This window comes from Columba livia, chromosome Z, assembly GCF_036013475.1.
Source record: "Columba livia isolate bColLiv1 breed racing homer chromosome Z, bColLiv1.pat.W.v2, whole genome shotgun sequence".
Taxonomy (NCBI): domain Eukaryota; kingdom Metazoa; phylum Chordata; class Aves; order Columbiformes; family Columbidae; genus Columba; species Columba livia.
Window position 1 is genome coordinate 73,393,633 of NC_088642.1, and position 23,686 is coordinate 73,417,318.

The window sequence follows — 23,686 nt, forward strand, 5'->3', positions numbered from 1 at the left end:
CTGGTCAGATATGGTCCTGTGAGTCAAAGTAGTCTGGTCTCTTCCATGTGTCGCCTTCTGCTGCCCTGTCACTGTGCTGTACAGATTCAGCAGAGGTTCCTGCCCGTGTAAGGTGGTCTCTCCTTGAACACTTGCCCACTGTTGCTCAAGTGAGGAGCCAGGCTTACCTTCCCTCTGGGAACATATGCCTTCACCTAAGAAACCTGTGAAAGATTTGATTGCCCTCTGAGAGAAGGGGGTATGTGAGTAAGGTGGGAGTAGGAATTGTGGCCGTCTTTTGTCTGTGATAGGTTGGATATAATAATGTAACCAGGAGGCTGTCTGACCAGCCTGTAGCAATAGGAGTTAGCAGCTGCCTTCGTGTGCCCTCTCGCAGCTCAGGAGTGCGGCGGTGGTGTTGTACTCGCAGTCCATCCACGCTGCTGTGCTCTGTGGAGTAGCTCACACTCAATAACTTAGTTCCTCAGCTGCATTGAAGAGCTCTTTTGCTTTTGGAGCCCAAGCAATTTCCTCTCTACTGTACTGCTTTGAGTTGTCTGAGAAGTATATCATCAGGAGCAGTAATGCTTCTCTAGCCTCAGGCTGTGGTGAGCAAACTTGTCATCAACAGGAAAGTCCTTGCCTAGTTCTTCCACCAGCAACACAGGTGAAGTCCATCTTCTAATGTCTGTGTGTGGTGCTGTCTTGTTTTAAGCACTTGGCAGCACAGAAGTACTCTAAAGCCAACAGCAAAAAGAGGCTGAGGTAAGTGGTTTTCAGACTTGCAAGCAGTTCTGTGGTTGACCTGGAAATGGCACTAGGGTAATAAGCCTTGCAGAATAAAAGGATTTCCAGTAGGAAGAGAGCAGCATTCTTTTTTTTTTTTTCCCTCCTAGCTGAATTAGCAGAGAAAAACCAAATGTCTGATCCTTCTGACGAAAGGAGTCCAACAGTTCTGCTGTGCGAGGGATGACCCTTCTTCTGCTTAATACCTGAGGCACTGGCAAGAAAAAAAATGAGTTGACTTCTTTCTCACCTCAGGAGAAACTTCAGTAAGCAAACAAGTGTTCCTAACTTCAAGACAATAGTGAACTTCAACTGCTTGCATTGTGTGTTGAGTAGTCTAGAGAGTGAGTATGGCATGTGGAGGTAAACAGGTAAAACTGCCTTTTAGATGGTTAGTGTGTCTCTTGGTCTTAATGTCTGTTGGTGGGCTACTAATCTCCTAAAAAGCTGGCTTGCTAATCAACTAACAATGTGTGGGTAGCTTCAATAGTTGGGTAACAGAGGCAGGTCAAGTGTTCAAGTTTGATAGAGCTCTACAGCTGTTCTTTATTGATTCTTGAATAGGAGCTGTGCTCATCTGTTCTCTTGACCTTTCCAAAGGCTTTTCTGGAGAGTCTGGTGGAGTCTGGCACTGCAAGAGAAGTTTGGGTCAAAGTCTTCTGCTTCACAGTGTTTCTGAGTCAGTAAGCTTGTGTAAGGACCACTGTCCATACCAGGCCTGTACTAGAACATCCCCCTGGCACAGGGATAGTGGCAGTGCCTGACCCTTCACCATGAAGTGTTTAACTTGCTTTTTCTGGGTTCTTGTTATCTGCTCTGAGAGAATAATTCCTAAACATTGCTGTGAGATAGAAGTACCTAAGACTGAAATCCTCTGAGGGGAGAGAAGTGCAGGAGCCAGGGAAGTTGTCTGCCCATAGAGCGGTGCTTCGATTTCCACTGCCACAGATATAGAGCCTGGAGTGGTTGAACCTCTGACGTTGCTGCTTTGCATTCTTTTAAGCATGCTTTCCTTGCTTTTTTGGAGCCGCTGAGTGAGAACACTAATTTATCCTGAGTCAGAGGAACCTGGAAGACAGGAACACTGCTTTGCTTGTGTGCCTCCTGTTGTTTTTTCGTTCAGACATGGGAACCATCTAGTAGCTTAGACCCTGTCTAAGTTAGAAGTCTCTTAAAGCTTTGGTTGCTGTTTAAGAACAGTGGCTAATGCTACCAGAAGAATAGAGGTCGTGGGAAAAGGAAGGAAAACCTCTGCTGTTTTCTGTGGCTTCCCTGGTTCTTACACCCTCTAGGTAGACTAGTCCCAAGTTTTCTAAATTTCATGACGAGAGCTGCAGAGCTTCCATGGTCCAAAACAACATCTTCATCCTGACTTGTAGGAGAGAGCTGTTTTAGGAGCAAGGAAACCTTGCTTTCTGAGCAGCATCTAGCCTCTTGAAATGGACATTTCTGGCTAAGCACTTGGCTTTGACTGATACTGCAGCAAACACGGAACATTAAATTGTAGATTTTTGTCTCTGAAATGTTTCTGTATTGGACAGATCTTTCTAGAGAACACTGTGTTTCCTTCAAGTCTAATTGCATAAAACATTGTTTGTCCTGATATGTGACCACCATGAGCTTTTTCAAGCTTATTCTGCCTTTACCCTTGCTAGCCTTCAAATAAGGAGAAAGCTAAAGCTGAATCTAAGCAGTACTGACCCCCTATTTGTGTTTTTTTTTTTTTTTTTTTTATTTGGCACTAGGTGAGAAAGAAACATGCTGGGGAAAAAATCTCCCAGGGTGCGTGGCAGGGTCCATTGCAGAATTATATGTAAAACTGAATTCTTGCTCTCTTACAGAGCTTTGGAAGGCATGCAAACTAACTGAGATCTGCTTTTCAGAGCAGATCCTCTGCAGAGGAAGGTAAGACAAATGTGGAAGTGTTAGTGTGGATTTCTCTCCATTTTTTTTTCTTAAAAAAAAGGAAGTTCTGCTTGCTTTCATGTGACTATTTGACTCCAGTTCACTAGTTTGTCACTTTCAATAGCGAATCTGCTGTGTGCACAAGGACAAACACTTTGACACTGAGGACAAAAGGCATTATTAATGAGTTACAGGGCTTGCAGCAGAGGTGAGGAGTATATGGTACTATGCTGTGCAGCTGTACCCAAATGATTGTGGAAGTCTGATAAGACTCGGGATGCAGCCCCACTGAGGCTGTGCAGGTTTAATAGCATGCTGCCAAGCGTTGGAAGTGCCAGGCTGTGCAGAATTAGAAGGTGTTCTGCATGGCTTACTCCTGCTGTCATTTAGCTGTGGTCCTTGTAGTCCATCTAGACTTGTATCTTCCTCGCAGGAAGATGTTGGCTGCTCCTGCTGTGCTCTGCCTTGAGGCTGGCAGCTGTCTGATAGGGTCCTGACTCGGCAGTACTGGTTTCTTACCTACAGCTCCGCAAGCGTTAATATCCCACCTGTCACAGGGCTCAGACTCTCTTGTCCTCTTTCAGACATCTCTGACTACCTGATACTGTACTTGTGGCCACCTACCTGTAACATGTTCAGCTTTTCTTCTTAGAGGTGCGCATGTCTTGTACTTCCCTCTGTTAACACTAGACAGCTGAAGTGGCTTCAGGGCTGTTTTACAGGTAGTATATATCAGGCAGAGTTGATCTGGAATACCAGCCTTGCAATGAATGCATAGCTTGAATTCGTGAAGTCATGTAGATGGATGTTAAAACTCCTACTGCAAACTTCTGGTTACTGACTGAAAAATATTGCTTGCATGTGACTCCCTTGCTCATCTGCTTCTAAGCTGCCAGTCTGGTGAACTTCTAGGCCTGTATTAGCACTGGATCAAGTATAAATACTTGGTGTGTTTGCTGGAGTGCTGTTACTTAGCACTCATATTCTGGAAGGGAGCCTGGCGGCTCTCCAACAAAAAATATACTGAGAGTCTGGAGCTCTACTTCCAGACTCCTTCGTTGCTAGTTTATAATTATTGCTCTTAACTTCATCCACCCACAGATGAAACCAGTTTGCAGTATAATCTGAAAGCTTAAAATAGATCTGCCTGAGCTTCTACAAACCTCTTCTTTCACTGACTACATGAGAACTGTTGGACCAGCACCATGTATTGCTCTTAAAACAAGCTGGAGGTAAATTCTTCATCTTGAGAAAGACTGAGGACTACAGAAAGTCAGGAGCTGAAATTGGTGAACTTGTGGAACCATGTTAGTATGAATGAGTTGATCTCAGTTCCAATCTACAAGAACACAAAACTGACAGCAGTGAAGTTGGGGCTGGAGGGCACCTCTGGATATCTTCTAGTTCAGCCCCTTGTTTTAGAGCAGGGCTGGCTAGAGCAGGCTGCCTAGGGTGCTGTAAAACTAGATTTTTAATATAATAACTCTCTGGAGAACCTGTTCCTGCATCCAGTCACCCTCAATGCAAAATTTCTTTCTCACACTGAAGTGAAACTTCTGATATTTCAATTTGTGCACAGTCTCTTGTTCTGTTGTTGGATCTGCTGAAAAGGGTCTGTCACTACTTTCTGGACATCCTTCCGTCAGGTATTTGTCTGTATTAATAAGATCCTCTGAGCGCTCTCCTCTCCAGGCTCTTGGCCTTCTTTGCTGTGAGATGTTGTTGGCTCATAGTCAGCATTTCCACTGGGATCTGTTGCATGTGGGGTTTTTTTTGGTGGTGTGTTGGGGTTTTTTTGTTTGCTTGTTTTCTGCCAAGCTGCTTTTCAACCAGTGGCGCTCCAGCATGTACTGCTACATGGGGTTATTTCTGCCAAGTGCAGGACTTTGCATTTCCTCATGTGGAATTTCGTGAAGTACCTGTCAGCCCATTTCTGCAGCCTTTTGAGGTCCCTTTGAATGACAGCACAATCATTTGATGTATCAGGCACTCCACCCTGTTCTGTACCCTCAGTGCGCTTCTGAGGGTGTACGCTGTCCGGTCATTTAGGTCATTAATGAAGGTGTTAAACAGTAGTGCCCCTATTACTGTCTGCAGGTGTACTCCACTAATGACTGCCCTCCAGATGGAATTTGTGGGATCACAGCCCTTTGAGCCCAGCGATTCAGCCAGTTTTCAGCCCACCTTGCTGTACATCTGCCTAGCTTGTACTGCCTCACCTTGTCTAGGAAGATGTTTTGGGAGACATTGTTGAAAGGCCTCTTGCAGTTGAGATGGACCACATTAAAGCTCTCTTCTTGCACAGTAGGTCAGTCATATCTTCATAGCAGGTATTGTGTTGGTTAAGCATGACTTCCCTGAAATCCATACTGACCATCATGTCCTTCCTGTGTTTGCAAATGGTTTCCAGTATTTGCTTGATCACCTTTCCAGGGATTGAGGTGAGGCTGACTGGCCTCCTGTTCCCTCTGTCTTCCTTTTTGAAGACAGGAGTGACACTTGGTTTCTTCCAGTCCTCAGGAACTTCCTCTCATCACCGTAACAAGGATAAGAGAATTGAGAGTGGCATTACAGCAGCATCACCCATCTCCCTCAGCACTTGTGAGTCCATCTTGTTATGTCTGTCTAGTTTGTTGATATGTTCCCAAACCTGGTCCTCCCCGACTGGTGGTGAGGTTGCCTTGTTCCAGACATTGTCCCAGGGCTCAGGGGCCTGGGATTCCTGAAAGCTGGTAATTTCAGTGGAGACTGAAGCAAACAAAGTACTGAGTACTTTAGTCTTACCTGTGTCTTTTTTTGTCAGATCCTCTGCCCCATCAGGACTGCATTTTCCTTGTTCTTTGTTTTGCTACTGGTGTACCTGTAGAAGCCTTTCTTGTTGCTGTTCTCATCCTTTGCCAGATTCAACTCCACTAAAGCCATCCCCGCCTGCTCAGGCAGTGTGTCTCTATTCCTCCCGGGTCAATTGTGCCTGCTGCTGCCTTTTTTTTATGCTGCCTTTTTATATTTGAGTTTAGTCAGGAGCTCCATATTCATGCATGCTGGTCTCCAGACACCTTTGCTTGACTTCTCTGCTCATTGGGATGGATCAGTTTCAGGGCTGGAGAGGTGTTCCTTAAATCAATTAGTTCTCTTGGCTGCCTCTCCAGGGCCATGTGCCTTCTTCCTAGCAGATTTCTGACGAGGCCAGAGTCTGCTCCCTGCAAGTCTGGGCTTGTGATCCTGCCCATTGCTTTCTCCTCTCAGGATCACAAGCTCCACCAGCTCATGGCTACTGTGGCTGAGGCAGACCCAAGCCTTCACATCCCTGACCAACTCTTCCTTCTTTGTAAGACCAAAGCTCAGCAAAGCATCTCTGCTAGTCAACTTATCAGTCGCCTGTGTCAGGCAGTTGTCACCAGTGCACTTCAGAAACCTAGACTGATGTCACCTCTGCTGTGTGGTCCCTCTAGCAAATGTTGTAGTTCAAGTTACTCATAAGGACCTGTGAATGTGAGGCTTCTTGCAGTAAATCCCTGTCCTTATCTGCAGAAGTACCTGAAGGACCCAGGAATATTGTGTTCCACCTAGGACAGTAGGATTGCTAGTTTGGTTGAACGATCCCCTAACTGTTTCAGAATTCACCTATTGATGAAGCTGTTCTGGCTTCCTGGAAATCCTGTGGTTCTCTTCCCCCAGTAACTGCAATGAACAGGGAGGTTACATTGCACAGTAGGTGTGTGTCAAGTTGCTGAGTGGTTCTTAGGCGGGGAAGCTTGAAGTACAAGCACTTGTCTGCCACATGCTTCGTAAGCAGACCATCAGCTCTCAAAGGCTCAGCTTAGTCATTGTCTCCGAACTCCAGTTTTGGATGGCTGTTTAAAGGAGCTGCTGTCTCTTCTGTTGCACTGTGTGCACATGTGTGCATCAGGCAGCCTTCTCTAGTCTCCTAGTTGAAAGGACTGACTTAAACTTGGTGTGGCTTTCAACTTGCCGTCAGTGCTCTACACACAGCCAAGCTGCTGGCTGAATCCAGTTTCCTGTCTTTCATCCTGGTGGTGACTAGTACTGCTTTCTCTCGCTACTTCATCTCTCAAACCCATGATATCACTTGGGCAGGTTAATACCATGGTATCTTGCTGAAAAGATGGTGTGCTTGTCTCCTTTTTGCTTGTAGCCAGTCTGGGGTTTCACAGTGTAGAAGCACATAGAAAAACGCAGTTGCTTTCATTTATAGAAACAGGATTTTATTGGTAAGGGTGTTTTAATAACATCTTACAGTGTAGGTGCTCTAGCACTGTCAGTGGTCTCTATATGATCCACAGCTCCCCAGTACAGTGAGTGTCTCTGGAATTGACAGTTCCTGTCTCTTCTGAACAAGATGAAGGATAGCTAATACTTAGGGCAAACGCTTGCATCAACATAACTGTCTTAGTACTGTTACTTTTTTAATCTTTCCATCTGGTAAAACTGAACATAGCTTCTACTGTATAACAGTATTATTACTTTGTGGTTGTTGTTTCAGCTTAATGGAGGGAGGGGTATACTTTGAGGTTGAATTCGGTGTTGCACAGCTTTCATAATCTCTTCAACAGAATTGCTTCATACTTAATGAGACAGAGTATTAAAAACAGATATTCCAAATGTACGCGGAGAAACTCGGTTCTTCAGCTGGGTTTCAGAAGGCTGAGTCTTGGCAGTAACTCGTCAGCCATGGTGGAAAAAGTTATGCTTGGTGGTCAGAAAGAATCCTGCCGGCTGCCTGTGCTGGAATGCCTTGAATTTACCAGTGACTGGATGCTCTCTGAGCTCCTTCGTGGGCAGGAGGGGGTTGATTAAGAAGCTCTTTTTACAGCTGTGTGGGCACATCATTCTCTTGTTGGTGCCTCAAGGGTTTGTGAAAAGCCTCAGGTGGCATGTCCCTGTAATTAACAATGGGAGGGGCAGAATATTAAGGCTTTCCCTATTGACATACAGTAATCTAGGAGACATCAGTTCCTAGATTATCCTGCAAACTATTGTCCTGCTGTCTTCTAGGATTGTGGACTATGCTTGAGGTACCTCAAGCAGATGTCTGGCACTAGGCAGTCTCTTCCCTATCTGAGTGCGGAGGTTGGTTTCTGTAAAGTAGGTCAGGAGACAAGATGAGAGCTCTTACAATGCAGCAAGACTTAACGCAGCACTGCTATGTGAAAATCTACTGGCAATACCTTAACTGCATCTTTGAGATAGTAACTTGCATGTGCTTTCAGTCTGCAGAAGACAATACACCAGTTAAAAGTGGCATTTGATCTTGTGTGTGTCTCGGAAGTCATTTCACTGAGGCTTGTTTTCTGTTGACCTTGAGCAAGGTCTTAAATGCTGAACTGTACTGACTCCTTAAGCTGTGGCTGACTTGACTGTCTGAGCCTGGGTTGCTGAGCAGCTGAGACTCCAGGCTCTGGTGTCTGGGGAATACTATTCCCATCACTAGGATAAAATGGGGCAGAAAGCTCCAAACTCCACCTTAGAGGTGGTGGCAGCTGCAACCCTAAGGTAGAAGCTGAGTGAATTTACTCACAGTAAGAATTTGCTCTTGGAAATTCTCAAAAAAATGTGGGGAGTGTGTTTCCTTTCCAGTTACTAAGGGCAATAGTTGACAGTAAGGTAGATGCTAGGAATACTGCAATGAGCGACTGAAGATGGAAAACCAGTCCAGTGAGCTGCAACTCTTTTAATGGGTTGGCATTCCTAGTGCCAGTCCAACTTATATCGTTCATTTACAAAACATAAATAGCAACTGGCTTTACTTGCTCCTCAAACTAAGGAGTACAGACCCTACTGTGATGGCGACAATCTCTCTGCCCGTCTTGGAAGAGTTGCAGTGATCTGTAGTGTTAATAGTGATGGGATGACTTACAGCATTCTTAGTCTATGCTCAAACCTCAAGCTGAAGTCTGAAAAACAAGCTCTTCTAAACCACCCTATTGCTGCATATCTGAATAGAGTAGCTAGTAGCCTCTCAAAGTCAAAATACTAGCAAGGGGTGAAGCTTCTCTTTGTCACATCTACCAGGAAAGCTGTCACTACACTGGTCAAGTGACGGGTCCTCATAGGAAAGTGCCTTCTACTGCTCGAATAGAACTTGCTGTATCCTTCTGAAGGGTGTCCTGGGGTATAAGACCACCTGTTTTAAAGTTGGTCCACATAGTTATCCTCACTTTTCCAGTGAGCTTGAGTGATGTGGTGTGTTCCTTGAGAGGGATATGCTGCAGTGCACGTGTTGCTCAAAGGCAGAGAAGCTTCTCACCCCTCGCTGCTGGAGATGATGTTGTTATAGCAACAGCTGCCTCTGACTACCTGGGTGATGAAAGCCCTGATGTGTGGGAGCAGTAAGTGATAGGCTGCCCAAGACAATACTCAAGCCCATGCTTATATGGGTAGAACTGACTGGCACCTTTGTTGTAGCTTGTTAGATGCTAGTGTATGTCAGATGGGAAGTTAATATCTTGGATAATGTCAAGACGAAGCTGTGTTTTGAATAGTTGCCAAGAAAATCCCTGGAAAACTTTAATCAATACCATTTATTGCCAGCGATCAGCTGGCCTCTTCAGGATTTGTGTGCTGACTAGATTGCACCTGGATCAGCATACTTCATGTGAAGCCATGTGTGCCAAACACCTGTGAGTGCCACAGTGGCTGAGAGAAGCTTAGGCCATATAAATAAAGTGTGTTTCTATAGATAAATTAGTCTGTAGGTCTCATGTCTTGTTTCTTCCCTCCATCAGTCTCTATAGATAGTTTTCACATTCTGATGAATTACTACATGACTACTTTTCCTCACTTGCTCTCCTTAAAGCAGGGAGTGAAGTGGTCATACTGTGTGGGTGTGCGGTGTAGTGGTGTTTTATCTTTTACTTTTTTTCATTCCAACAGATACACACTTTGTTTACTCTGCCCCTTTGGGAATAAATGCCTTTCTGATGGAACACGGCTTGTTTATCAGCAAATGTGATGGAGGAATATCCCTTATATTGCACCTGCGTAAACAGACTCTGAGAGCTCCTCCAAAAGCACACTCCTCCAGCTCTTCCAGAGTTTCCCATGAAAACATGAGTTCTCCTCTTTGAATATCACTCCATTCTTTACTTGTGCAGTGGTGTCTTGTCACTCTGACTTGTTGTAATGAAACCTCCACTGATCTGGTGTGTTAATACAACTCATCTGAAACAGTGAGCATGAGGAAACCCACATCATAATGCAATGTGGAAGTGTGTTCTTGCTTGTTTAATTGAGGTATTTGCTGGGATACTGCAGTGCTTTCCAGCCTTTCTTCTCTCTGATCCTTTGAATCTGCTTACATTTAAAAAGAAGTTACTGTTCACTCTGAAAAACATCTCATCCAAATTGGCCCTTTGATACTGGATACCTAGATAACTGTTGATGCAGCTAGACCTACTTCTAGAGTGTGAACAGGAATAAACTGCTGCACGTTATGTCTGCAGAGCTTTGACACAAAGCTGTGTGTCTCTAGGAGAAAGCAGTTTAGTTTGGACAAGCTTAACAAACTGTTCCATCTGTAATGAGATATAAATCTGGCTTCTTGGATTGGGGATTGCTCCCAATCATACGCTGGATTCAAGTTTTCCTTTTCATGGTCTGATTCTTGACTGCTGCTTTGCTATTTAGAAAGTCAGAACTCAGGGTCTGAAAACAAAGCTTTACACAAAACACTCGGTGTGTTAGGCTTGTTCGTTAACAAGGTGCTCTTTAGCATGTTAAAATGAATTGTGATGTTCCTGTGCACACAACTCTGCAGAACTCTTCTGATGATAATTCAAGTCTTGTAACAAACTATTTTCTTGAAATAAAGTCCTTGTAGATGGACATGGAACTTAACAGAGCTAGAGGAGAGTAACTGGAGACTTGACTCAAAAGTTCTGCGTTTTCCTAAGTGTTTCTGAAGGCATCTGTCTTCTGCTGCTTGTGGAGGTCTTTGAGCTCTGAAGATAGAGTGGAGTTGGTGCCCACTGCTTCCTACTGAGAGCTGTAGAAGGAAGAAAGAACCTTTAGCTCTGCTAAAAGAAGCAAATCCAAGTCTGCTGAAATGTTGAACTCTCTCGCATTCCTTTGGGTCACAAGCGCTTTTCTACTACTTTCTACAGCTTAAACATCACTGCACTAATCTTGCTGGACAGTTGCCAGACTGGCTTTTTGTTTATGAAGTTAAAGCTTTCTGTGAGGGCTCTAGTGCTCTGTAAACAGATGTAGGAGCTAACCTTGGATGTGGCTCTGTTTCTTCCTGAACAGTTCATCCTGTGGTTGTGTTAAAATACCTCTTTTGATTTAAAATACCTTGCCACAGTAATGGAGCTATGGGATGTGGCAAGCATCCAGTGACTGCTGACACTTTCCTCCCTGTTCCAAGGATATGTGGAAGTACATGTTGGGTTAGCAAGAGTTAATAAGACAGAAGAATGTCTTACCTCTTTACATTTTACCTAATTAGTATCTGCTCCAAATAACAACATATTTCACCTGCCAGATGCCTGCCCCCCCAAAGCCTTTTGAGCTTTTGTGTGCAAAGTAGCACAGTAACGTGGTTTATTACTAATATTGACGGACTTGCCTTAACTGCCTTAAAATATGTGTGAGATGCCACTCACGATCCTCATTTTAAGAGTGTAACCTGAGCCACATTTAGCTTTAGTGCGATTTTGCACAGTTCCCTTCCAGACTAGGAGAGGAGGCCATCCTCTTAAGGACTCTGTGTGAAGACAGACACAGAACCAGACTGTATCAACAGATGGTCTGATGTGGTACTTGATACCTTCCTGGGACACATCCCTCCTGCCCCTGTGCATAGAAAGGCTGACACTGAGCTGTTTTATAGCTGAGTCCCTGAAGACTTCAGCAACAGAGATAGGAGATGGCTTATTGCTCTTCCTGAAAATTCTCCTTGCAGGAAACGCTTCTGTGCCCACGTTCATGCTCTGGTTAGTTTAACTACGATGACTTACGGGAAAAGAAACCACTAAGTAAAATAATCCATCCTGTAAAGCTTGGCTGTTAGGCTCAGGAAAGAGGTGGTAATCCCATGACATGCATGGGAAACTTTGGAAAGTGCTTCTGTCAATCATGTAATGTCTCCGAAGCTTGTTCCAGTGTTTCTCTGCCCAGCCAAAGTGCAAAGAAATGCTCTTCCAAGTATGATACCTTTATAAGCAAGAATGCTTCCAGGTCTTGAGTGGTACCAAACTGCATGCTGTTGCAATCAGGTGTTGCATCTGAAATTCTTATTTTTTCAGGGATACTGAGCAGTCTGTCTCCAGGCAATTCTGACCTTCCAGAAACACTGGTTTGGGTGATGAGCTCCAGAACAAAGTTATCAGACTTATGGCTTGCAACATGTACTATGACAGCTAACGTGAGAGGAAATGGATCAATTTTTTTAATCTAGTGGGTTTTTCTTTGTTAGATGGGCAGAATACCAGTGTTACTGCTGGAACTGTAGATGTGAGGCTTGGACCAGATATGCATAGCCCATTAGAGTTTGGGACTTTCCACCCAACACTGCAGAGCTCACAGACCTTCTGCATAATACCCTCCAGGGCTAGGAAGTAGAAACCTGAGTTTGTCTTCTCAGCACCCAGCACTGTCCCTCCCCTGCTGATACATTCGCAGGTAAGAGCAAGAAGTATTCCTTCTGATTTGAGCTTAAGCTATATTGCTCTTCAAATAGCCTTAACCTTGCAGTCTGATTCTAGATGATTAATATAGTGGAAAACACTGACCTCTTTTGAGGGTGTAGTCTTGTTCCTTGTGAGTACACCCACACATACTGTACTCTCCTTCCCATTAACTGGAGAGGGATGTCAGGATCAATGTTGAAGGATATACGTGTAACCACTTGCCCTTTCCCAGGAGGGCAGATCCAGCCTTAACAGTTGATTCTCACAGTTCTGTCAAGCTGCAGCTTGGCACTGTCTTGTTTGTGGATCAACATAGAAATGTGGTACTTCATCCTGGGAATAAATAGGGGTTTTGGAGATGTAGACTGTGGGTTTTTAATTTTTTTTTTTTTAACCTTGTAGAGCAAGACTGCCTTTTATCTGCCCTCCTCTACTGTGTCCTGAGTGTTCTTCCTTCTCTGCAGCCTGGATCCCCATTTCGGTTATTCTTGCCTTCAAGTAGCTGCCCAAAGACAAGTGCAAGAGGAGGGGACATGCAGTATCTCATCTACCTCAGATATGTATAGGAAGACAAAGGTGACTTGTAGTAAACAAGGTAACCTTACTGATGCCTCATAGAGAATAAAACTGAACATCTGTAGAAGCAAAGCAAATGCTTTTTCTTCCTTTGTTCTCTGAAGAGAAGTTTAGGTATTTGTGTACAGCTGGTATTGGGTAATAGTCTTGTGTGGACTGAGGTTTCCCTGTGCAGATGCTCAGTGAGGTCTTCTGCTGTATATGATACTGTGCTGTCAGTGGCAGGTGAACTGATCTAGGTAGGCTGGAGGATGGAAAGGTGCTTTATCTTCATGCGGAGCTGACCTGTACAGGCCAGTAGCAGAGGACTCTGTCAGGAAAACCACCTGCTTTCAAAACTTGCTGGTATGAGACATGTAATGCTACGAACAGGTCTGTGAAAGACAAGTTAATGCAAGCTTTTATAGTGTTCTTGGGAATACTTAAATCTAAACTGTTGTAGTTTTCTAGTCACCGGCAGCAATTCTGCTGTGGCTTATTGTCATGTATTGAAGGTACAACTGTTCCAGAAGTCAGCTGCAATCTTTGTGTGGAATCATTGTCGCCTTGGTGTGACTGTATCAGTTGTTGTGTGTCTCTGGGAAACAGATGGCAAAAAGCAATGGAATGCCTTGAAACGCAAGGGGAGAGAAGTGAAACAGTGAGGCTCTAGGAGTAGTACAGGCCTGGCTCTCACTGCTGTCTAATACTTGTTGAATGAGAGCCAGGCACTTGCAACATCGGGTGGTTTCAGGCTAACCCTTTTCAGAGGTGAGTTTATCTGTGCTTAGAAGACCTAGCTGAACAATCTATTCCACTCTCTTCATGGACTGCTGCTTAGATAGCAAAGCTATCTGGTTACTCTGTTCCCTTGCTAAGGCAGGACAGGTAAAAACTAACATCTGGTTTGTAGCAGCAGCTGTATTGACTAGCTGCGTTTAACTTCAATAGGAGACTGCATGATCTTCACTTGACAATAAGGCAACACCTACAGCATTTTAGACCCCTTTTTAGCCTTCAGGGATTGAATCCTGGATGCTTTTGCTAGTGTGTGCTTCTGCTTTGGGGGAGGCTGCCATCCAACAGACTGAATACCAAGCTCCTTAGGTTTTACTTTATTTGGATCCAAGCTTCTCTATAAATCCAGAGTCCTGGAAAATCTCCTGGGAGAATGAAGGAGGGAGAAGATGAGATCAGCTGGAAACTTCCCAGCTTATTTTGCATTTCACATGCAGGCTTCAAATCTATAAAATTCAGCTGAATTTTATAGGACTTGGATGAAGTGAACTTCTTGATTTAGTGTCTGTTTCTGAGCAGGCAAACTGGTCAAGGTGTTTGGACTGCATGATACAACAAAAGAATGTGAAGCTGCCTCCTTACCAGATAGCAGCCTGCATAGTTGGCAGGGCTCATGCATTTCCAACAGACAGTTAGTTCCTACTTGGCCTGCACTGAAGGAAACCAAGTGTGTGCTGCTAGAATCATCTCATGTCAGACACTCATAAATTTGGGTATCTTGAGGAATCGTGCAAACTCCATAGGAATGTGTGAGGAGTATGCCTGTAGGTGACTATACAGCTGTGCACAAAAGCCTAATACTTAAACAGTAGATTGTGAACCTGAAGGTCTGAATGTGATAATATTTCTGCTATAGGCTGTGATCCTGGCCTTGCTAGACCTTCACCTACCAAGCTTCAGCAGGTGACAAAGCTATGAGACTGACCTGAGGAGGTGAGGGACAGTGGCTAAGCATCTTTGCTTTAGAAAAAGCTTTGAAATTTGAGGAAATATTCATGAATACTCACCAAGACTTGAAGAATGTCTCAACAGAACCTGTCTTCCATTCCATCTCCCTGCTTCCAGAAGCAGCCTCCCCTCCTCCTTGCTGTGGGACTGTTCAGATTCACAGCGGGCTGACTGTACAGGTGATGTGACAAAAGCCCTTTTTTTTTTCTGTAAAGAGCTTTGTGTGCAGTAGGTGCCTGCTGGGACTTGGACTATACTGATCTCTGATAATGGAGACAGCTGCTTGAGCAGCTACTTGGTGGACTGAAGGTGAAGCTGATGCATGAAGCTGATGCATGACTCCATGGCACTGAAGTCCAGCTCTTTGTTCTATAGAACAGTTAATATTACCTAGTATTTCAAATGCTTGCAGGTATGATAACTACGCTGACAGGCAGAAATGCAGGTGGCTGCAGATCTGCTTTCCTGCTAGGCTCTGCAGGACATACCCTTCTCCCTGTGGTAAAAGCAGTCCAGAACAGATGCAGCTTTGCTTCACTGATGGCAAAAAATCCCCAAAGTCCCATGGAAGAAAGCCAGTGCCAGTTACTGTGATGAGGAGGTGCTCTGCTGAAAGGATCATAGTCTGAGACACTTGGATTTCTAGGTCATCTGCTATAATGCTTCAAAGTCTACCTCTTTTCTAGTAATAGCATAAGACTTCAGCAGACTGATCCTGCCTACCGTTAAACAAAGCTTCAGCAGTCATGAGCGTTGTTCCCTGTGCAGTTAGCTCAGAGGCTTCACCTGGTAAGGACAAATGGTTGGCTTCTAACTTGGCTTTCAAGTGCTGAAAACTGGCCAAGTAGCAGAGCATGATGCCAGCTGTGATTACCAGGGGATGGTTCTGCCACCACAGTTGTGGCAGTAGCAGCACTTGCAATGTACACATTCTCTGTCCTTTCCCACCACCACAGCTAGCAGCCCTTCCTGCTCCTAACCAGAGTTGGTCTAGAAGCTTTACTTGATCTAGATGTGAGGTGTTTCATCCAAGGCTGAGATCAGGCAGAACTATCACAGTGTTTATTTAAGACCTGAGACATTCCACAGGACCCATGACTGCAAGAGCACACTCAGGTAAATTGGAGAGGATTCCAGCCTTTGCAAACCTGTGTCCTGCTTAAAAAGTGCAAGAGATGCTAGTATAATACTGTTATCTTGCAACAAAATTGGTGAGGAAAGCTTCTAACTTCATACAAATGACTCCATCTTTGGTCCTTTCTCCAGTTGTTCTGACACCTTGATGCAGAGTTTTCCTATTTTAAGCAGATTCCATTACATTCTTTAAGCTGTCTTTTGGAAGGGTTTTGTTACAGGCTTTTGAGATCTCCTGTGTAATCAGGCTTAAGCTGTTTCCACAAGTTGTTTCCATACCAGAAGCTTAGAATTTGACTGGCTACGGTTCTGGCACAACCTGTCTTATATTAATGCTTATTGTGCATGGGCAAGGAAGAGCTGTCTTTTCCTTTTGGAAACAGGAACAGATTTTCCTACAGATACTGCAGTGTCCCAGGGTTTGCTTTGCTCTTTACTCTGCTCAGCCAAATTATTGTGTCTAGCTGAACTGCAGATTTTATGAAGCCATCTCCTGTTGCTAATCTTATCCTGTCTTCTGCATATTCTGTTTGTGTAACTCCAACAGAACGCCTTATCTGCTGAGTTATTGTAGCATTGCTTCTTCCTGTTGTACGTGCTCCTGCTATGTTGAGTCTAAGCCAGATGCTTGTATAGTTAGAGCTGTCTACTTTGTGTATGAGCTGGCAAGCAGTGCCATGCTCATCCTGCTCTTTTGCCCTCCTAAGAGAGCACTCGAGTGAGCCTTCCACTTAACTCTGAAATCTCTCATCTGTTGGCAACCACTTCTGAGCGTTAGCTGGGAGAGTGTCTTCCTACAGAGATGTTAGATGCAGTAGTTTAGATTACCCCTTTCCCAAAATGTTTAGGCTAGAGCATTACTCTCTCTTCTTCATAAGGCAGTCCTCAAGGTAAAGAGCAATATACCTCAGTTCCACAGGACCAGAGGGCTGTCTATAGAATCCCAGTGCTCCCATGATGGGTTTGACAAAGACTGGTAGGAACTTAGCCCTATTCTTAGCCTTTGGCACAGACACACCTTCATAAGTAGCTTTAACTTGAAGCTCTCACCTGTGATTCTGAACCCGTGAACAAAGGAAGACTTCTTTTGAAGACAGGAGTTACCCTTGTCCGGCTGGAACTTAAAACACAACTGCACACTCAATACTGATGGACAAACAGGATCTCACCCAAACAAGATTGCTTTGCTGTGATTACATGTTTCATTTAGCCATTTAAAAACAATGTGAAGCTGAGACTGAGTAGTAATTCCAAAACTGAAACACTTGCAGTTAATGTGCTGCTTTAGCTATAGTGATGTTTCGCTGTCTAGCAACCAGAAGAAGCTTTGTCCTTACAAGGGAAACACTATGGATAAAGCTACTCTTGTGCCACTAGTTAAACAAAAACCCTCCTCTTTTCTCTGAAAAGGAGAGCCATGGGTTTTGGGGACTTTATAATACTGTTGTCAGATGTTCCTACATACTATACAGCTCGTCACATGCTGTCAACTCCCTTTGCTGCAAAACCAGAGCAGAGAGTACTTGTGAAGTTGTTGTGATATTTATGCAAATTGGAGTAATCGCTAGCTGTATAGTTGGTCTATATCAAAGTGTGAGAATTGAAGGGTGTAGGAATGTACCAAATTGGCTGTAAAGGTGTGTGGTGGTGGTTTGGTGTGTGTTTTTGTTGTGTGTGTGTGTGTATGTGTTTTTTTTTTTCCTCTCCTGACTGCTGAGTCAGTTTCAAGGAATTACAGACTTCCCAAACCCTTGTACATCTCTTCCTAAAATAGCCACTTGCTGATTCTTTTAGCCTCTGTCTTCCCTACATGCTGGATGATCCTCTGCAGTTGGGAGGATGGGAGGAAGGAACTCTCCAAGCAAAGCACAATGTTTTCATTGGCGTTAGGACTCCAAAAGGGAGCTGTGCAGAGACACTGTGGTGCTGGGGTGTATGATCTGTGACTGTGCAATGATGGCAATCCAGACTGCTGCCAACATGTTTAGAAGTGAATGGACTGGATGGGAAGCCTCTGGTACAGGTTTGCCCTCCTTCCTCTACCATGGGAGTCTCCAGAGGTGAAGTCTGACTGCATTCCAGTCAACCAAAGTGTTACCACTTTGCCTGAAGCATATCTTACAAGTAGGTCTCTTGATTTGCCTAGCTGTTTTGTTCTCAGAGTCCAAGTTGATTCAGTCTCACTAGGAACTGTTGGTTCAGCGATACTTTTACTTCCTCACGAACAGAAACCAGGTTGCTTCCTGCTAAGGGGAGGGATGGTGCTAATGTGTTTTCTCTTCAACATGTGGAATGGTAGAATGACCTAATGCTCAAAGCCCATACCTTAGGGCATTGCCCAGGTGTCCTGGAAAAGGGTGGTCCTTGGAGCTGCTGAAATAAATAGCCCTTGTAGTACATCAATGAAGTTTGTCAGTGGCATCTTTGAGAATCCTGTGCCTTATAGTGAATCTGTGCACTTAAGAAAAACTTGCTGTGTTTTCCTCTCCAATACAGGATCTCAGTCTACCCAATGGCACACCTGTGGACACTTCTAGCCCGGCCTCCTCCTCATCCCTCCTCAACAGACTACAGCTGGATGATGACTTGGACGGGGAAACTAGAGACCTCTTTGTTACTGTTGATGATCCCAAAAAACACGTGTGCACAATGGAGACATACATCACATACAGGGTTACAACAAAGGTACAACACATCTTTCCTAGTACTTTTTTCTTTGGGGAGTTTTTATCAGGGCATATTCTGGATGTTTTGCCTTGCATTGTGTTTCCTGATCTAATGACAAGAACTTAGTGTCTTGGAGTACCTTGTGTTGAATGTGTGACTTACACTATTTCCCCAAAAATAAAATGGGGTCTTACATTAATTTTTGATCCAAAATATGCTTACATTTTACATGTATGAACACTGCCTGGACACTACTTAAATTGACCTTTTTTATGAACTGTAACTCAGGTTTATTTTTGGAGCAGGGCTTATATTTCGAGCAGCCTCAGAAATCCTGAAAAATCATGCTGAGGCTTATTTTTGGGGTACGTCTTATTTTTGGGGAAACGGAGTAGCAGAACTATTTCAGTATATGAAACTATGCAAAACTTTTAATGTGTCAGTTTAGATTTTTGTTTCTGGCACTTAGGGCTGTTTGTAAACTTGCAAGGCCAGTTTCTTTCAGTAACTTGAAAGTTTGTTCATATGAAGTAACCTGACACTCATTTGGTTTGAGTTACCTTCCCTGCAGCGAAATGTGCCTTGTTCTTGCTTCACTGTTGATCATCTCGCATTTTGTGTCTGTTCTTCTCCGAAATACTTTAGGCTTGTTGTTGTGTTTACCACACGTTCTCTGTCAGCCACTCACCTAATCTTGATCCTCAACTGTAAGCTGGGTTCCCTGTGGTTTCTGGTACAGAAGGCTGTATGGCTGCTGCTAGAACTCAGTAGCCTAAGAATGGTACTGCCTACCAAAAGAAATATACTAGAGATTTTTTCAGTATGTGTTGTGGTTCACTCATTAATGCGATATTAAAGTGATCTGAAAAGTCCACTGCACTTTCAACTGTGATGTTGATTCCTGTTAACTAGCTCATTCTCATTAGTGTTAGCTCTTAGGTGATGTTAACATATGTTTTGGACACTTGCAGTTACATAAGGCAAAACGTATTCACTAACTTTGCTAGGAATATACTTGATCCACTTGTCTGAAAAGATTAACATTCCTCTGGCCTGCTTCGATGGCACTATATACTGGAGAGAATATTTTCCTTTGAGATAAGGAAGCCTTTACAGGCCACAGATGTGTTTTTTTTCGAAATGTCTACTCCATATTTCTGCTTTCAGGCTGAATAGGATAAAATGTGGTTTATCTAAAATAGTAGCTATGTCTTACTACACACTTAACGTAGGCCTGTATTTTATGTTGCTCTAAGTGTCTTAATCTTGCAAGAAATGCCACCTCTTAACTACTAGAAAATGCTAAGGTGTATTGTAGGAAACTTTTCTACTTGAAGAAACTTAGCCTGCCGTGGTTACACTATCAGAAGGAACAGGAAGCACAAAATGAGATGCAGCTTTCCACAGACTAATGCCTGTAATTGGCTGAAGTTGTTTCTCCCTTAAATTAAGACCTGGTCATTCCATCAATATAAAATACCTCTTTGCAGTGGCACTCTAATCACATTCTTCTGCTTGGAAACCTGTGTTTGTAACAAGGGATCGCCTCTTAAAGCAGAAATCTGGAATGTGGATTAGGTATTTACTGAATTTAGATCAGACGTATTACCCAATGGTGTCTCTTTTAAATTAAAAAAACCCCTCGTCCTGTACTCCTGATTTTGAATACCTACATGTCTGTTAATACTTGTTTTATTTGGGATCGCACTGTAGCACACAAATTTGCTATATTGTAGCAGTACAATACTGTTGTGTAACAGTGCATGATTTATTTTCATCAATCACTATAAAAGCCTCCGATCTTCAGGTTTATTATTCCTGTAAACTTCTGGCTAACCTCAAGGGTCAGCACCTCTAGCGCTATCTACCATTGTTTAACAAAAGGCTGTTTGGAAGACTAGCAGTATTAATGGTCTAATTAATTCTTGCCATACAAACAAGACCTCTTTGATGCCATGCTAATTGCCCAATCAGCTGTTGTAGCTGAAGGCAGTAATTAAACATGACAAAAATCTGCACAGGGGTAATCCCTGGACAGTGATGAGGATCGGCGTTGATGCTTGCACCTCCAGGTTGCAGGTCAAAGTTTCATAGGAGACCTTGCTCCTGTCATCACGGTAAGGTCACACGTTCCTACCACCTCCCTTGCAGCCTTGCATGAGTGGGGTTTGGGACCTCTAAAGGGCTGAAAGGGTCTCTGTGCTGGATCTGGCTGAGGAGGCAGGAATGGCTGCTGATGTTGTTTCTCCACTGAAGAATGCTACTAGAACATCAAAGGTTTGGATAAACATAGGTCCTAGAATGAGTTATGCTGAAGACTCCCTTGCTGTGAGAAGCAGCGTCACCAGTTGTTAGAGTGGAACGTGACTGTTGGTGCTGCGAAGTGCACTTGTGGCTGTGACTGGACACCACTGTAGGGTAACCTGACCACAGGCTTGCTTTTGTGTTTTTTTTCCTTTATTTAGAAAGGTCCTTCATTGTAACAGGAAAAAAAAAAAAAAGAGGAGTCTTGTGGTATGCCCCAGACTTCTCATCTTCCAATACTTTTGTCAGCAGGTGGTGGTATCTGGGGAAAGGTCCGAAACATTTGGTCCAAAACAATAGCTTGCAGGGAAGCTGAGAATAAAGCCGAGTTTACTTGGTCCTGCTTGTGCCCCCGTTTTCACAGCTTCCTGATAAGAGCCAGGTAGTATTCACCAGCCTGTCTTCTTGATAAATGTAGTAGGAATCCCCAGAACAACAGGGACGGTGATTCAGACCTGCCTCTTTTCACTCATATCCTGTTTTCTTCTTGTTAGCAGCCGTTTTCTTACATAGGAAGGCAAGTGAAGCCAAAAAGGCTAGTGAAACTTGTGCTGGAATGTGATTGGTCTTGGCTGTGATGACTGAGGTGTCTTCTGGTGTTCTTGGTGATATACCTTTGTTCTCTTCAGATAGACTGATGTGCACACTAGGGGGATTTTATGAAGCAGATCTTTCTGAGGAGGGAGTTGGGGGGAAGTAAAGTTTACCTTTATGTTATGTAGTTGTGTCTCCTGAGGGAAATGTAAGTAAGTGTACTTTTAACTTTGCTGTTGTTGAACTTTGCAGGATGACAAGGCCGCCTGCTGTGCCTTTTCCCATGGAGGTCTGAGCAGCTGTGTGCCATTCCTCAGGGTCATGCAGTTACTCTGCAGACTTGGAGGGAAAGGCTTTCGAACCTTTCAAACCAGTCAGTACTAAAGTGGAGGTCTTGTTTTGCCTTCTCCTGTCCATCTCCTCGTGCTTCCAGCGCGTGCACTGAGTAGATTACTTGAGCACATGATCAGCTTGATCCCTAGAGAGAAGCAGGTGTAAGTGGTGTGATTGCCTTTTCAAACATGCTGAACTATTAGGGCAGACTAAACTACAACCTGCTAAGAACAGTCACCTTGCTTCCTTTCCCCCTCTGCTGTTCTCCCCTTTTCCTAGTTGAAGATTTATCTTAAGTAGTAACATGATGTTGAATCCACAAGCAGGTGTAGCAAGTAAGAGACTAGAATGAGGGTGCAAAAATACTTTAATGTAGTCATCACGGGCTAGCTTTAGGTTCTGCTGTGAACTGCTTTCAAAAGTCTTACACAAGACCAAGAGTTGGTGATTGCCTTAATATTTCTTCAAGTCAAAACTATTCTAACAGAGATAAAAGTGTCTGTAACCTTTCCTGCTTTCCAGTAAGTAAAACTTATCCTGGAATACTGCAGTGCTGGCTTAGTGAAATGGTGCTGGAGTCTTCAGTACATCATTGAAAATGTCTTGCCTGTTATGTGGCAGATCAGAACCTCCCAAAAAGGTTTCTTAGCTTCCTTTTGGAGAGATGTGTGTCCTTGCAAGGCGAGATTTATGAATCTTACTAAACAAGCAGGAAGAATTCAACTGTGTCAAAACCAGGCAAATTTCATGTGCTGTCCCCGCATGGTGGCGAGATCCTCTTCCCTTTTGTGTGCAGTCTGGAAAATATAACTTGTGCAAAGGTAATGATCAACTTGATCTGAGATCCAAATTCTTTCGACATTAGTGAGGGGTTTCTAAAACCTTGAAGGGCCCTTATGTTCTGTCCAGTCTTTGCAAAGCTTATTGGCTGTCTGGATTTGACAGACTATATAGGAAACACTGTAATGCTGATGACTAGATGTATTTCATCTGCCTCCCTCTGAGGAACAAAACCTGATATATGGAAAACTTTGCAAGTCTGCTTGTGGTGTAAAGGCAACAGGAACAGTTTGCTGGAGGTGGATGATAACTAATGTAAAGTTTGTGCACTGTGACTTATCCTGCCTTCCTACTCCTAGACTGTATAGGACCTGGTTAGCAAAATACTGGTTAATAAGGTTCTGAGTGCTAAAAGTTGGGAGACACTACCTTCCTCCTCATGCTAGTGGATAAGCCACTGTAGTGTGTGTCTGTCCTCATTACCCTCATTGTGTATACATCTTGATTACTCTTATTCACTCAGTGTCTCATCTCTTTTAAGAGGCCTTTGTGCAGTGACAGCTCATTCACAAAAGCTCTCCCTACTACTAAATCATTACTTTTTTTTTTCTTTTTTTTTTTTTTAAATTTCGGGTCATCTCCTGCAAGGCTGAGGTGCAGCTGCCCTATTAAGAGAACAAAGCAGTCAGCACCTCTGGCTGATGAGGGCCATCTAACGTGCACAAATTACCTTTTTCTAGTATAATGCTGTGCAGTTTCTTACTCAAAACGAGTGAAAAGGTTCATGTGGAATCTCAGAAGTTTCTTTTATAGTGTGGCACTCTAACATGTTAAATGAGCTGGTGTTACTCTGAGGTAAAGCTGAGTAAAGCACAAATCTGCAGTGGATATCTAGATCTTGGTAGTCTCTCATCCACAAACACAACTGCTCCATTGATGAGCTTTTGTTATATTAGTCTATAGATAAATGTATATATCTCTTAGCATAGCTAGCAGGTCAAAGGAGGAAGGTGATGAGCTTGATTTCTTCTTTCTCTCTAAGCCTTCCTTTTCTAGAAACCAAACCATTTCATAGGTAACATCACATTAGCATTCTGTTTAGAGTATACTAGAGCTACTGTTCTGTTGGTAGTGTGTTAAGGCTGTTAGCTTCCCCCTATAAAGATATTCCTGATGCAGAGCTTGTACAATATCCTTAGTGGGGATTGGCGGGAGTAACGTGCAGTAATTGCCATCCAGAGAGCAAGTGAAGAGGTAGATTTCATTTAAAGGTTGTTGCTTGGCTCTCTCCAAATATATGGCAGTTTCTGTCA

The 23,686-nt window shown here is 43.7% G+C and overlaps 1 protein-coding gene across 1 annotated transcript in view; it reads left to right on the forward strand.

Annotated features, from left to right (window-relative positions):
* SNX30 (sorting nexin family member 30) overlaps positions 1-23,686 on the forward strand; it is a 53,257-nt gene that overhangs the window by 1,328 nt on the left and 28,243 nt on the right. Inside the window, exon 2 of the mRNA XM_013370779.3 lies at positions 18,252-18,440. Coding sequence (XP_013226233.2) covers positions 18,252-18,440 — 189 coding nt within the window. The remainder of the gene's footprint in view (positions 1-18,251; positions 18,441-23,686) is intronic.